Source organism: Ictidomys tridecemlineatus, chromosome 11 (genome assembly GCF_052094955.1).
Source record: "Ictidomys tridecemlineatus isolate mIctTri1 chromosome 11, mIctTri1.hap1, whole genome shotgun sequence".
Classification (NCBI taxonomy): domain Eukaryota; kingdom Metazoa; phylum Chordata; class Mammalia; order Rodentia; family Sciuridae; genus Ictidomys; species Ictidomys tridecemlineatus.
Genome location: NC_135487.1, coordinates 60,456,039 through 60,472,322, shown reverse-complemented (window position 1 = coordinate 60,472,322; position 16,284 = coordinate 60,456,039). Strand labels below are relative to the sequence as shown.

Here is a 16,284-nt window from a genome sequence, read left to right as displayed (position 1 = left end):
TGTTTTGTTTCAAATAGCAAGAAAGACTTACATAATTGAAGCCAATATTAATAATCAAAACAGCAAGATTGCAGACATATACACACAAAGTCCATCTCTCTTTACAGTTTTTATCACAAACATTAACCAATATTGATCAAGCTGTTAGACACAAAAGTTTGCTTTAACATATAATCAGCATCTGAAGTGAAAGCCACATTTGCTAGACAATTGCCAGCACCTTGTGTCATACTTGTAAATAATGGGCAACTCCTATTGAGCACCATCTGCTTAATAGAGAGAAATGTTCATCTTAATTAGCAAATTCTTCTTATTATTTAATATTTATTGAACACCCACAATGTGTTTGGCATCAAAAACACCAGAAAAACACTCTCTACCCACCAAGAATCCACCTGCTAAGGAAATATGATGAGCCGGTTTTATAGTCATTTCTGTTTTTAACATATTTCATGTACTTTTTTCCAGGTGACAGAGTCGCAAATGGTTCACTTTTGGAAGGGTCTTCTTTCCTAATTAAGGTAGGATGGTGAGCTAGCAGATGAGTTATGATGAAGACAAAGAGAAGATAAAGGGCAAATTAATTACAGTCATCATGAAGCCTAAGTGAAATACATTCCATTGATGGAAGAAAAATTAATGCACTCCTAAGTAAAACTAACTATATTTGCTATGCGCTGACAGTTGGGACTATAGAACTGAATCAGAAATAGCAAACATGGAGCAAAAATTGTCACCTTGAAATAGCAACTATTCTTTGTTTTGAATTTACCCTCAGAGCTTAGGTGTCTCCACAATTCCATGGGACACTCGTTTCATTATGATGTTATTAACATACGGTTAAGAAAGATTTCATGGTCAAAGATCTACTCTCAACTAGAAAAAAATAAGCCAGATTGGCAACGCTTTCTGGAAGTCCCCCATTTAAGTCCCTTCTATTTCCACCTCCAATCAACAACAGTTCAAGAAAATTTCACAAGTTCAATTTTAAAACTTTGCACATCTATGACTATGATAGTATCTTTGCATGAGATATCTAGTAATGACTTTAATTTTTCTTTTAGTGCACATTATTAAAAAAAAAGAAAAATGTGTTTTGCCCCAATGATTTAACATCTCATACAGGACTGTTTTACCATGTCCTGAATTCTAACCCATTCTCTACTGCACGTGGTTTCTATGTTTCTAGAAAAGTTTCCCATCCACATCTACTTTGCCAGTTTCTAAGTGTTTCAGTTTTTTTTAATGCTTTTCATTAAGTCATATGCTATATTCATTCCATCGTTCTCAATAGGAAAACATATAATAAATGTCCAATAATGCTTGACTTTGTCATAATGCTTTTTTTGTCCTTGGGTTGTACTATTTCTCATAAATCAGGAATGCAAACCCCAAAGGGGAAAGCTCCAGAGGAATGGCCCCCAAGATCCACTTGTTAGAAATGAGTCAAAGAATGGAATATTATTCAGTGTCTTAAATTTATGGACATACTGTCTAGATAACTACCTCAGCCAGATAATTTAGGCAAAATAGAAATTATATATTAGTAGAGGCAATGCTGTGGTGATAGCAGTTGTCAAACAGTGCCAATCTGAACTTTAAATGAATATAATTTAAAGGAAATACATGACAGAGGAAAAATGACAAGCTCATACATTGTCAGGGTAATAAATACCTAATGAGCAAAATTGAAAAGCAAATAGTAGGCTGAACATACACCCAAATGTTGGTTCTTTACTCAAAAGTCAGAGAACAGAATGATTTGTATCTCTATCCAGAATGATAAAGCATCCCTTTCTTATAAGCTAATGAGTAGCACCATCTGGCATGATTACAGAGGAGCAAGATCTTAAGAAAGTAAAGGATACAATGACAGAGCTACCGGAGGATATTCACCAGAGGTTAAATTTTTGTTTTTCATATATAGCAAAAAAAATTGTAGGTGTTCACATTATAATACACGAACAGTAAAAAGATCACAGGACCAAATGCTTTCAAAATAAGTGAATGTGCTTCCTAATATCTTAAAATCTTTCTCTACCATATTGGTCTCCAAAGTGTGGCCCCAGGACCAGCAGCAACATCATTACTTGGAAATTTGTTGGAAATGCAAAATTATTGGGCCATAGCAAAGAGACACCAATTCAGAAACTAGGGGTAAGCCTAGAGATCTAGGAATAATCAGCTTTTCTGGTGATTTTGGCATAGGCTCATTGTATCAGTCCAAATAAGAATGAGAAAGTTTTGCTGTTTCTACTGGATAAACAAATAGATTAACTACTTGGGTCAATTCTTTAAACAACTTGTTCAAGTACTGAAGAATAAAACTCAGTGACTCCAGTTTCTTGAGTGAGATGATGTTATTTTTGAATAAAAGAGCTCCCATTCTCATACTCTTTTGTAGAACAAGAACAGAACAAACTACTTTAAACTTCTACTTTATTCATGAAAGTGTGCAGTTTCTTTTTCTTTAAGCTGCTTTGTTAGACCCTGCATGACAAGTTTTGCAGGTTTGCCTGCATCCCTTAAGTTCTTTAATTGTTTTCCATATCTAGGTCATTCCATCTGCAAACATTGAGGACCTACTACATACCATAGACTATTCTAGATGCTTGGGTTATTTTGTGCTACTGAACAAAACGTGTGATGATCCTTTCTCTTAAGGAACCTCTATTTTAGTGGAAGAGACATATAAAAAGCAATTAAGAATAAAATCAGTAAAGTATTAGAAGATAAACAATGCCATGGAGAACAAAAGGAAAAGCAGAATAAGGTAAAGAGAATTGGGAATGTTGCGAATGTGAGGCAAGATTTCAATTTTAAGTAATATCATGGTAGACTCATTGAACAGGTGAAAATAGCAAAGGCTAGAGAAGTTGGTCATGCAGTCTATGGGAGGAAGAGTGCCTGGCAGTGAGTGTCCTCCAGTGGCTGGAGGAAGTGAGCACAGGGGAAGACAAATAAATAAAGGTCAGAGGAAACAGAGGGTCAGATCACCAGGGCTGTCATGGTAAGCCTTAAACAACTTGTGCTTTTATTTTAAGATAAAAGGGGACTCCTGCAGGGTTTTGAGGAAAAGAATGACATGATCTGAACTGTATAAAACCACTTTCAGTAATTTTTCTCTAAGTCTATGTACAAATTCATCAGCCATATATACCAGGGGTTAGAAAACTCTGCTTCCGTTTTTGTGTTTTCTTTATGTTCATCATAAAGTTATTTTAAAAGGGATCCCACTAGGGAAATTCATGTTCTTTGTTATCAAAGAAGTAAATGTTTATTGATTTGGAGACTATTAAAAGATGAAGTTGGGAAGTGAAGCTCAGCTTGTTCTTACTGTAGTTCTCAGTTCTTTTCCATGTGGGTCTTCTGTTTTCGCCCTCTGAGGTGAGAGTTATATTTGCCTCTTAAGACCCAAGAGTGTAACTTTGGGTTTGGCTCTATGACTTTTTTTTTTTTTTTTTTTCACTAGGGCTAACAGAATTGTGAATGAAGTTTTGGAATCTGCTTCAACACTGAAGTGAAACTAAAATGGAAACCTGTATTTGAGGAATGGCTCTGTCAGCGACTTATTAAAAACCCAGTGCCCAGTCACAAAAAATCCTGGAGAAGGTAATGGATTTGACAACCTTTGGGTAAGATAGAGCAAGGGTGATGTCTCTGAAGAGAACAGTGGAAACTTTTCTACCAAAGTCAACTCCTAGAATAAGTCACGTTGCGGTGACTCTTCTTTACTGAATGAGTGTTTTGAAATTTACAAGTATTTCACCAAATGATAAATTTGAAAAACTATCAGATGGTATTTTTTTTCCTTCATTCATCCATCAAACGTTTCCTGAATACCTGTTACAGTCAAGCATTATGTCATGGCACTCAGGGTAACAAATATATGAGAGCTTCTCTCAAGAGGTTTGTGTACCACTTGAACACATTAGACAGACAAAAAGAATGAATGGTAAAAAGTGATTTTCCTATAAAAATTCTAGTTTACAATACTAGAGGCTTTCAAAGGATATGAATTTATTTAGGGATATTACAAAAGACTTCATTAAAGAAGTAACATCTGATTTGGCCTCGGATCTTGTTCATAATGTCCGGGCTGTTTTGAGTCATCATGATAGAGGAAGTACAATTTAGGCAGAGCAAAGTAACTTTGCAAAAGCTGTAGGCCACTTAGCTGAATGAAGCAGAGTAAAAACATCCTTTTTTTTTTTTTTTTGACATATTGGAGGCATAGGTCCTATACAAGGTCTAAGAATAAGATGAAGACAGGCAGAATCACTAATCTTAAGTGTATTGTCCCATGAGAGAAATGGAAAAGTAATATAAAAAGTCTGATAAGTAAGTCCCTTATTGAATTCTTAAGAATTTCTGAGCATCATCATTAAGAAACTTAGGAATAAGACAGGATCACAAAATTGGAATTCAATTACAGATTACCAAGGCTATTTGCGAAATAGCTATCCTTGATTTATATATTTCTCCAGTTCAAGAAATAATAAAATACTGTCTTGTTCTTTTGTTCAAAGCAAGCTAAAATAGCACAAATTAGCAGCATTGGACTGGCCTTGGATCTTGCTAAAATGCCAACCCCCAGGCCCTGTCCCAGATCACCTGAATCAATAGGTAACATGATGAACATTAAAGTTTGAAAGTACTATCATGATCTAAAAGGACATCCTCTTCATTAAAAAGAGTTAAATAGGGAATCAATTTTGGAATGGTATTTCAGAATGCTTGTCTAAGCAATTAAAAATCTTACAGTACAGGTGAATATAATGTAAAATGAAAGTTCTCAAAATGATCAACTCTTTCTGAAAAAGAGTTAAGACAAGAATAGAAGGGGAAAGAGACTGCTTCTGGCTCATATATTTTTAAAATTTATATATCATTTTTAGTTTTTTAAATGTTGACCTAATCTTGAAGGGAGAAAAGGGCCCAAGAAAAGAAAATCATTAACTAAAAAAATAATTATAGAAAACAGGAGTTCAGTGAGCTGAAGAGGTACGTCTCATGACAGATAATTAATGATTGAAGTGTGTGTAAAATTTAAAAGTCTGGATATATTTTAATGAGACTTCCAATTTAAGACATATTTGTCTTTGAGGTTCACACTCTTTGTAATGTTCCGAAGTGTTTATATTGAGGGAACTTTTAGCACCTGTGTCTATTGGGGCTTTCTATATAGTATTATCTGGCTGTGTGTTCAACTGGCTGTCAAGGCATATCATCTGGCCCAGGAGAACCTTATTTTCCTCAGTGGACTGGTGGCAACTCTTGATTTCCACAACTATCAGTGACCTGCCCAGCCTTCCTTTTAAAAACCTACTCATTGAATTTGAGATGCTGCTCTTATTGTAATCCTAAGTGAATGTCTTGTCAAATGTAGCTTGCACGCGCATAAGTAAATGTATGTTTTTAAACATGAGAGGTTGGTACTGCTGCCTTGATAAATCAAAACCATCCCTTCTATCTTCCTACTGTTAAAATAAATCTTTTCTTTTTTTATTGAATTTTTAATTCCTAACACATGTATATTACAGAGGAGGCTCAATATAGGTCACTGGATGTCATCCTGAATAATGGGAAAAAGGAAGTCCCTATTCCCCAATGCTTGTTAGCAATGAGAACGCAGCCCTGGATGCCTTAGTATGCTTTTTGACTCAGGAGTCCTATGGGCCTGCCCTCTACTGCTATGTGAACTTATTGTTCCTGCCAAATATATCAACGGGGGTAGGAACATTAATTCATTTTAACAGAAGAGTGTCAACGATGCTCCTGAAAAAGTGCTGAGATGCTATATTTGCAAAGACAGTCTTCAAAATGAAAAAAAAATGATTCTGGTTTTACTACTGTGTCCTGTCCTTCAAATCCAAGATTTGTTTTTTTTCCACTTTGCCTGTTTTCTCTTGATCCAGGTTTTCCTGGGGCTAGGGGCTATTTATTTGAAGTTGGAATAACTAGATCTTTGTATTCAGAGTCCAGGTCCAGTATTAATATTCCTTTGCATAAACTTGGCACGTGTCTGTGCCTGTGGCTGACTCCCAGGGCTGGCACAGTTGCGTTGTTTGTCTCTGGTTTTTTTTTGTCTTTCTACTTGCCTCATTGTGCTTGTGGAGACAGCTTGCCTCCTGTGCTGACAGAGGAACTCCGAAGAGCTCTCAAGTTCTCAGGGGAGAAGACTTGAAACCCCTTCCCACTCTAGAAACTACTATGAGTTTGCCAACCTAAGGGATGTGAGCCAATTTAATTCTACAGTCAATCAACGCAATGGCACAAGAAGCTTTCAAAATGGCCAAGACGAAATAGCGAAACCTGGGCTGCACTTCAAACCCTTGCTAGATTATAAAACTGTCACCACAAACAGCAGTGAGGAATGACACATCACTGATTTCTTTTTCTCTCCTCAAGATTGAGTGGGAATGGATAGAGCACACTGGCCAAGAGGAGCCAGGTAGAAACTCTGACGAGTACAAATCAGTGTCCCATTTTTGTCAGTGTTTTCCAAAAGTGACTTGTGCATCTGGCTTCCTAAACAATCCTTAAGAGCGATTCCCTTTCGTCTTACCCTCCTCAACCTGAGGCAGGAACATCTTGAAACCTTGATCTATTTGCTGCTAGCTTTCATTAATTTCATCCATCCCTGAAGGCGGAGCCACATTGGTGCCAGCTAATTAAGACCTATTTAGGGCAGCACAGAGTCCTTTATCAGACTAGAATTAGCTTTCCTCTTTTAATGGGGACTGTAGTTTTCCCAATTATTACTTAATTAAATAATGTGCCTACATTTGCCAACGAATTCCTAAAGTGCAGTGAGAGCTGAAATTGCCCACCTGCCATAGGTAAGCAAAATACCTCACGACAGCTCTCTATTGCCTTACCAGAAAAGTTAGCATTCCTTTCGCATCCGCACGTGCCAGGCACATACTCACGTTCTTCAGTGTTGAGTGTGGCGCCATGTGCAGCTGTCAGGCCCACAGCACCTCCAGGGTGTTTCTGTCTTAAGATGTATTAACTCAAATGTATAAAATTCAGCAGGCTAATATTATTTATGCATATCAACATTCAAAAGGAAAAAAAAAAGATTCATTTTGGTCAGATTGTCTTGAATATAAGACCTTTAATTCCAAAGGTTTCTGGAAGAAATAAAAGTTCTATTATAATTCTAATTTTCCAGAAATATATTTGGTAAGTGAAACTATAAAGGTGACTGCTGCCCAGAAAACCTACAATTCTAAAGAAAATTGGGTCCTAAAAGATAAAGAACAGCCGGGCACAGTGGAGCATGCCTGTAATCCCAGCGTCAGGGGAGGCTGAGGCAGGAGGATTGCAAGTTCAAAGCCAGCCTTAGCAAAAGTGAGGTGCTAAGTAACTCAGTAAGACCCTGTCTCTAAATAAAATACAAAATAGGTTTAAGGATATGGCTCAATGATTGAGTTCCCCTGAGTTCAATCCCCAATACCATAGTAATAATAATAATAAGTAGATAAAGGACAAATGAACTACTGTTCTACTCTGCCAGCCTTCGCTATAAAACTACCTTCTCTAATTGACAAGCCAGATAATTGTAGGGAGTAAATAAAAAGAAAACAAGTTAAATTTCATTTGGTTTGAAAAAGAACTTTAACATGCTTGGTCTAAATTTATTCTAAAAAATTCAACAGTGTATGCATTTCTTCTAGTACTTTATGTTTCTTTAGTTAGGAATCCCTTAAGACAAAAATAAAAACATTGGAAAAATGAAAAGATGCCCACTTTAGATTGGAAAGTTGTTTTCGCTAAATGGACTTTGATTACTTTGAAGAAGTTAAGAAGAGTATTTTTCTTAGCTAGTAATTTTTCTATCATGAATCACTTTATAATTTTTTTAAAAATTGTATAAATTATACATAATCTTGACATGATCTCTCCATTAAAAAAAACAACAACAACATAATGACAAAAATGATAACTTGTTGACAAGTTCCAATAAGTCCAGACTAATCAAGCAAAAAAGATTTACAACAAAACTGAAGTCAAATGGACACCCTTTTATTCCTTACTCCCTCTTTCCTACAATGATGTAGATCACTTGATTTGCTCCTAGTTACTTGGGGGGGAAATATTAGAAACTTTTTTTTTTTTAGTAATAACCAATATACACCCTGGGAGTATAGACCTACTTGAACGCCTGACATGAAATCATCTACTTTGATGCAAAATAATCTTGAAGTGTTTGTAATAATCCCACAGCATGTTGTGACGTTGTTCTTACTCAAAGATTTTGTGTATACGTTGCAAGATGAAGCAGATGAATAATTACATTGGTGTTGCTTGGACCTGTGATTGTTGGCATGGTGGAAAGACACATGAATAAAAACCTAGTGGCCCACAATTTGAATAAAAACTTTCAATTTGAACTCATAATTATTTTTTACATGTAAATAATGTACAAGTCATATGTTGTTTATATTCCAGCTTCATCCACTGTAAGGACTATGAAACTAATACCAACTCAGTAACAATGGGCACCAAAAGTGCCAAAATAATGCTTTTTTAATGGTTGAAAGAAACTGGTGTCCTTTGGAAAAAAGTCTCAATGCAGGTCTACTTCAGGTTATATTCAAGAAGAGCAGAAACATCTTACAACACCAGGAAGCAGAGATCTAACATTACTAAGGAACACTGAAAAGATCCAAAGCCAATTTGAAGAAGTTGCTATAGGCCAATGTAGGATAATTTTAGCATAAGGATATAATTTTAATGAACTGAAATACTCTACTTCAAATATGTTTAAGTCTGTTGATCAATATATAAAAATTAACAATAACAAACTTATAGGTAGATTTGGGAGATGCTATGAAACTAGTGCGTTAAAACCAGTAAATAAAGAGAAGAGACTGGTACTACCTTATGTCTCATAGTAAGCAAATGGCAAATGAGGGCACATTTTCTTTATAAAGTATTTCAGATAATAAATGAAAAGTTATGATAAAATATCACCATTTTGCCACCCTAATAAATTATTGGGTCTAGTCAATGATTGTTAATGACTTCTAACATAGTAAGAAAGTATTACTCCTGATAGAAATACCACTAATGGTCTTGGCAAGAAAATGAATCTGAATCCAATCAATCCCCAATGCAGAAATATTAATTCAAAAGAAATACCACAAGATGCAATTAGCAAATTTAGTTTGTAGAAGACATGAGACTAATGCCTAAAAGAGTGTGGAAAAAGGAGCCATACAGGTTAAGAGAAATGCAGGAAGGGAATCAATCAATCACAATATGTGAAACTTGTGCTAATCTTCATTCAAACTCACTGTTAAAAATTTATTAATGAGACAACTGGAGAAATTTTCAAATTGACTAAACAGATAATAATAGTAAGAAAATATTGTTGATTTTTTTGTAGGATAGTCACATTGAATTTTTTGATTAACATTTCCAGATATACACTAAGATATTAATAAATGAACTGATATGATATCTGAGATTTGCCTCAAAATGCTTGGGAGGGAGAAAGTATATAAAGGATAGATGGAACATCATCAGGTATGAGTTGATAATTATCAAGCTGAGTGGTGGCTACACAGAGGTTTCCTGAACTCCTAGTCTCTCTGCTTTATAAGTTCAATATTTTCCTTCATTAAAAGTATTTGTAGATATTGTTGGTTGAAATTTGTCAATGAATGTCAGAACACCATGGGTAATCCTTAGACAATATGTCTCTAGCATATTGATAGGATGTAGATTGAAATCAATGTGGGGAGAGTAGTCTTTGAGAATATTTTGGTTAACCTTGTATTGTCTGACCAGATTCTACTCAAATCATCCATTCCACCCTTTGCTAAAACACTCACATAGTTGACCCCTTCTGTCTGGTAGTAGTACCCGGCAGGGCAAGCACACAGCAATGAACTCAGTGAAAAACAACAGCAAGAATGTATCATAAAATTGTTTTGGACTTTATAAAAATTGCTTTGGCAATTCTACCCATTGAATAGTACCTGAAAATTAATTTTACCAAGCAAGTAAATTTGCCAAGTAATTTTCTCACTATAAAAACACTGTTCTCATCATAGCCAGTAGAAAAACAATCTCCCAATGCTGTTGTCTCCGGTTCTTATTGTATAATCCACACATCTGTGACAGTGTTGCTCACAGCAAAAACCAACGTGATACAAACACACAGAAACAAGCACCATACTAAGCTCTTCTCTGGTACCCCCAAAGGATTCTAGGCCTTGGAGTTATGACTGGGGGATACCCTGAGGACTAACTCTAATGAAAAACCAAATATATCTAATTAATTGCATTGCTCCGGGATAATCAGAGACCAGAGGTTTCCAAAACCTCATGAGAATGGTCATATTTATATAGAATGGTGCTAACAGGAGTGCAATTCTTTGAAGCACCAGACTTGTTCTTTTATCTCTCCTGCCTGTCTCTTTGGACAGCTTATGCTATGCAGATTCACACCTAACCTTTAGGATTGTTCTCGCCAATACTTACCAGTAGAAGGGACCTGTATCATACATTTTTCTGTCTTACACTTCATATGAAATTGTGCATTTTAGTGCTTAGAAGCATAAAATGCTAAATTCAAATCAACCCACATTATCAACAGCAGAGTTAGTCCATCAAAGATTTTAAAATACTTATCAGCATTGAAATTACATCCAGAGAGACTGGGAACTTGCCATCCTCAAAACCATACTTCAGTATAGTTAACACTGTAGATTTGACAACACTGAATAAGGAAATATACACATTTTGAGAAAAATCACAATGTGAATATTGGAATTATAGTTGGTGCTCAATTTATCCATTTTACAAATAAGAGAAATTCACAGATACTTTCAAACTTCAGCCACTGGCCTCAGTATTTTCCCTTAATAGTTCTTTATTAAAGTAAAACATATGAATCAAGATTTGATTGATTTGTAATTCATCTTCTCTCCCTTTTAATGATTATCTTTCTGAAAAGGAAGAAAAAGGTCATGCAACAAAGGATCTAAAAGGTGAGCAAAGAGGAAATAGGAGAAGGCAGGAGTGGAAGAAGAATGAGGTAAGTAGGACCCAAAAAAAAAAGGGAAAGGATGGTTTACAGCATGCTGCAGAAAAAAATGGAAGTAATAAAAAAAATGCAAATTGGTTTTAGGATAATTGAGTGAAGGATATTTATACCTCGTTTCTCTTCAGGAATCCAACTGCTAATGATTTTAAGTAATGCATAATTTCAATATGGTATTTTGCTTAACGTGCTAGATACCAAGTATGGTATTCGAGATCAGAGAATTTATTTGCATGCAAGAAGCTTTGCAATTTTTTTCCCCCCAGTGTTGGGAATCAAACCCAGGGCCTCATACCTGCTGGGCAAACACTCTACCATTGGGCTATATTTTAGCCCTTTGCAAACTTATTAGAGAATCAATAGCCTGTTCTTTTTATGATGTAGGTAAAAAATTTGCCACAATTTCCAGCGGCATTTAGGCCAATGCATAATCCTGAAATTTCCTAATATTTTTATGTTTTGAAACAGAAATGTGTCGACTTCCTCTTTCAGCTAAAATCCAATTTAATCAATAGCAAATGGAGCCACATTATAAAAAGATCTAAAGATATCTTGGAGAAGCATCCAGCGTTTCTAGGAGTATCAAGCCAATTAAAAATGAAGAGAACAGAAGGTAGAGTAGGTGGAATTAATGGGACCTGGCTGCTGGCTCATCAAGTAATCATAATAGTCAAAAACACGCAACGATCAGCTTAAAAAATAACTCTGTTCATTTGATAGCTGGCAAAAGGACTCAGCAAAGATTTAACATACAAGAAAATAAGGCTGCTTCAGAGGTGACTCACCTATCTTTCCCAGTTTCCTTCTTAAAAATTCCATCACAGTAGCTCATGCGCTTCTCCGTGGTCACATAAATTTGGGCATTTGGATAAACATCCACTGTCTTTTTCAGCATGTTGTAAACGATGCCATTGCCATCTTTCCTCATATTGCGGAAAGGGCCCCAAATAACATAAATAGTAGTGTTTGCTTCTTTAAAAAAATAATCAGGATTTTTTAGCAAAAGAGGAACACTGGTATGGGACACAACTCGGATCATCGTCATGCGGCCAACATCTTCTTCATAACCCTTAGTGGGGGCATTGTTCATTCTCCAAATGCAGGAAGATCGATCTATCTCGCTTCCCACCTTCTGTCCAACCATCTGACCTGAGTTTGACACTATGGCGCAAAGGTCACAGTCCAATTGCAAAGGCTGAAAAACAGAAAGAGAAAGAAATGAGCTGGTAAATTCACCTAGTCAATATAGTATTTGGGAAGACAAAAAATTTCGGATGTGGCATAACTTCTGAACATGGAAATACTTCTGAAATATATAAACCAACCCTACAGTCTCTGCTATAGGTTATCAAGTAAGCAGAATACTTCCATTAAAAAAGAAAATGTATAGTCTTAAAATAATTTACATTTTTGTATCCTTACATGTTGGTTTAAAATCATGTGGAAAAAAATATTCATTTGTTTTCCACTATAAATGATGAATTTTTAAATTTAGAAGTGCAATTTCAAATGAAATAAGGAAATATGGAAAATTTTGACTTCTGGAATAAAGTGATTGGTGGCTATAAAAAATACAAACAAAACATATCTAGGTATCAAGTCTGCATTTTAGCTATATGTATGCATGGATAGGTAGCCGTTGATAAAAATATGAAGAATTCAGCAGATGATGAAGTTCTAAAGAAGATTTTCAGAACTACATAAGATAAACCCCACACTGGCCAAAATATCGAGCAGACTAAAAAAAATTCTTTCAAGTCACCATGTTAACTGGCCTTTGTGCTTTGTGTCTAGATGGACAGGGGAGGCCTCTTTTAAAAACTCAGGGAAGGGGCTGGGGATGTGGCTCAAGCGGTATCGCGCTCGCCTGGCATGCGTGCGGCCCAGGTTCAATCCTCAGCACCACATACCAACAAAGATGTTGTGTCCGCCGAGAACTGAAAAATAAATATTAAAAAAAAAATTCTCTCTCTCTCTCTCTCTCTCCTCTCTCACTCTCTCTTTAAAAAAAATAAATAAAAATAAAATAAAAATAAAAATAAAAACTCAGGGAAGACATGTACACAGAGGGTCTCTAGAGCCTAATTCCCTCACTTTTTATTTAACCATGGAGGTTACAGAGACTCAGCAAAGTGAAGCATCAGCTTTCAGAACTTAGAAATGACAATGTTGCAGTGGCAGATTTAAATGCAGGTCTTCAAACTCTAAGCCCACTGCTCATTCCATCATTCTTTGCCTTATTTCCTCCTAAAACAGCTACATACATTACTTTTGCTGCTTCGGTCCCACATGAAAAAGTCACCCTATCTTCAACACTGTTAAAGAAATGTTGATACACATCTTCCTCATCTCCCTTCTATGAGAGTCCACATTTTGATCCTGAATTTGACCCTGAATTTTATTGTGCCTACTTGGAAACAGCTCTCTCCCAAATAGAGGCCTTATTTTACTTGATGAATTATGTCTGTCTTCTAGATAAATTCTGTAAGAACAACATCTGTCTTCTTCATTTTAACCCACTTCCCAGCAGACTCTGGAATACAGTATGTGCTTGATTGGTGAAGTTAAGAAAAGAAAGAAATTGAGTTAAAATAATTTATTAGGAGTCTGAGCATTGAGCTTAATACCGGCAAACAAATGGGCTTTTCCAATTAATTTACACTTGTTGATTAAAATGAAACATCAACACAGAGGGTCTTCAGGATCACTCCAGATGTCATAACCCGGGTAGTTCAACAGAGAGGCAAGACCCTCAGCAAAGTCATCTGACAATCATGCAATCACGCTACAAATGCAACAAGTCACCTTTCCTAGCCATGGTAGGAACTTGTAGTAGTTAGTGTACACCTACTATGAATCAGGCATAGTTCAATTCCAAGAGTTAGAACTGAGCTAGGAAAATTATAAACAAAAATTCCTGACACAATAGAACTTGCATTCAACATGGGGGTGGGAACAATAAATAAATCAACATCCTCTTATATTCAAGAATGATCAGTTCTAAATGAAGAAAATTTAAAGAAGGAAGGAAGTTAGCAAGTGTGTATGTGTGTATGTGTGTGTGTGTGTGTGTGTGTGTGTGTGTGTGTGTGTGTGAGAGAGAGAGAGAGAGAGAGAGAGAGAGAGAGAGAGAGAGAGAGAGAGAATGATCAGAAAAAAAGCCTTACTGAGGAAAGTCATGAATAAAGAGATGTGAATGCTTATGCAAGTACCTAGGTCAACCAGGAATAAGGAAGAGGACTGTGACCTGGCAGAGCCAGAAAGGACAGTGAGTAGATCTTGGGGCCAAACATAGAAGAGGAGGATCAGTTAGGACCTTTGACTTCCTATGCAATGGGCGGGGTGGGGGGGGAGGCTCTAAACAGAGTGTCCAACCTGAGTTGTATTTAATCACTTTGGCTGCTGTGTGGAAAACTGATGAAAAAGAGGCAAGGGTATGAGATGCAATGGTGGCTGGGAACATGGTGAGAGCAAAGGAGATGGAGAGAGGCAGAATGCATTCTGAACATACTGTACCACCCACTGGACTGGCCCACAGACTGGATGTGAGAATGTGGGGTGTGAAAGAAAGAAAGGAATCAAGAATGACTTCAGCAATTAGCCTAAGCAACTGGAGGCCTGGAGCCACCTTTAACTGAGAAGGAGAAAGGAATGCTTCAGAAAGAGGAGCAGAGAGGAAAGTGAGGGCCTCCTCCCCAGCTGGGTAAGATCTGAGACACCTGCCACAGACCTTTGCAAGCACTATCACAAAACTACTCACACTGCTTTCAGGAACTTCCCAGACCAGATTATTAAAGTAATATGGGCTCATTATAGAAAACTTGAAAAATTAAAAAGGAATAGACAAAAGAATAAAAACTTCCCAAATTTTTATCACTTGACAACCACTACATTTATGTCTTATATTTACCTCTTTCCATATCTATTACCTTAGATAGGTTGAGAAATACCATTTATCCTATTTGTCAGCATTGATTTTTCATTTAATTTTAAATAATTAGTTTTTTCCATGCCAGTAAGTAGTTCTTAGGGGTAATTTCAGTGCCAGATCATTATTCCATTATCCATATGGCATATGGATATACCATAACATAGCTAGTTGCCTACCGCTGGGTATTTAGCTATTCTTTTATCCTACTATTAAAAATACTTGGATAAATATCCTTGTGCTTCTTCTGTATTTTGGATGCTAACATGTTAATTTAGACTTGTTTCTTTAATTTGATTTAATTGTGTTCCTATAAAATATACTAGACTGACAAAGACATCTGTTTGATTTGTCCAAACGAAGAATTAAAAAAAAAAAAAACCGACTTGCAAAACCCACAAAGGTCTTTTTATGAAGTGTCTTAAAACTCTGCTGCAAAAGGGGCTGTCTGATGCCTCTGCTGCTGTCAGAATGCTGAACTAAGGCCAGCAGCTGACAGTCCAGGGACCAGGTCAGAACTGTCAGTTCAAAGTAGGTGAGTATGCCAGGACTTGAAAATGGGGTTTTAGAGGGTTGGTGCCATATGAAGACTTCACCAGTGGCCAGATGGAGGCCCAAGAACACGCCTCTTAGGATCAGGCATTGATCTAGGACTGTCCTTCATCCACTTAGGAGCCTACATTTTGGGGGGCAGTAAGGAAGAACACAATATTCTTCTGGCCAAACAATTTGTGGCAGGGCCTGATATCCATCACATATAACCAAGTCCCCCAAGCTCACTCAGAGTCATGCAAATCAATGTCTAATTTAAACTGTGTGTGTCATATGGCACCCTCCAACTTATCACCAAGATACATATGGTACTCGGAGGTTATGTTCCATTTACTGTTCCAACAAGTTGCTTCATTGTATAATAAAAACATGTTTGGAGTAGAGTCTCTACAAAATTTTAAAAAATCAAAAAAGAAGAAAGAAAGAGGCTTGGATGTGTTTGATAAAATGTAGCAATTTGTGTTGGATTTCCCAGTCATTAGAGTGAATTAGCTGGTTCTGCTATAACAAGGCTTAATTTAACTAATAAGAATCAGCATACTGGTCTCACTTGACAATCGCAACCTCTGAAAGTGATCAATTAAGACATCACAATCTGTTCCATGACAACATATTGGGATACCACAGCTGTGCAGATTATGAGGTCAGCAGCTGACTAACAACTTGAGGGCAAATACTGGGAACAGTCTCTTGTTTATGTGATAAATATGTAATTGGGAAGAGCACCATAAACGCAATGGCTTTG

At 36.4% G+C, this 16,284-nt stretch overlaps 1 protein-coding gene across 2 annotated transcripts in view; it reads right to left on the bottom strand.

Annotated features, from left to right (window-relative positions):
* The window catches only part of St6galnac3 (ST6 N-acetylgalactosaminide alpha-2,6-sialyltransferase 3), a 508,389-nt gene that overhangs the window by 188,492 nt on the left and 303,613 nt on the right, over positions 1 to 16,284 (bottom strand). For both annotated transcript variants that reach the window (XM_040288879.2, XM_013360931.4), the window contains one exon: positions 11,845 to 12,254. In XM_040288879.2, coding sequence (XP_040144813.1) covers positions 11,845 to 12,254 — 410 coding nt within the window. The remainder of the gene's footprint in view (positions 1 to 11,844; positions 12,255 to 16,284) is intronic.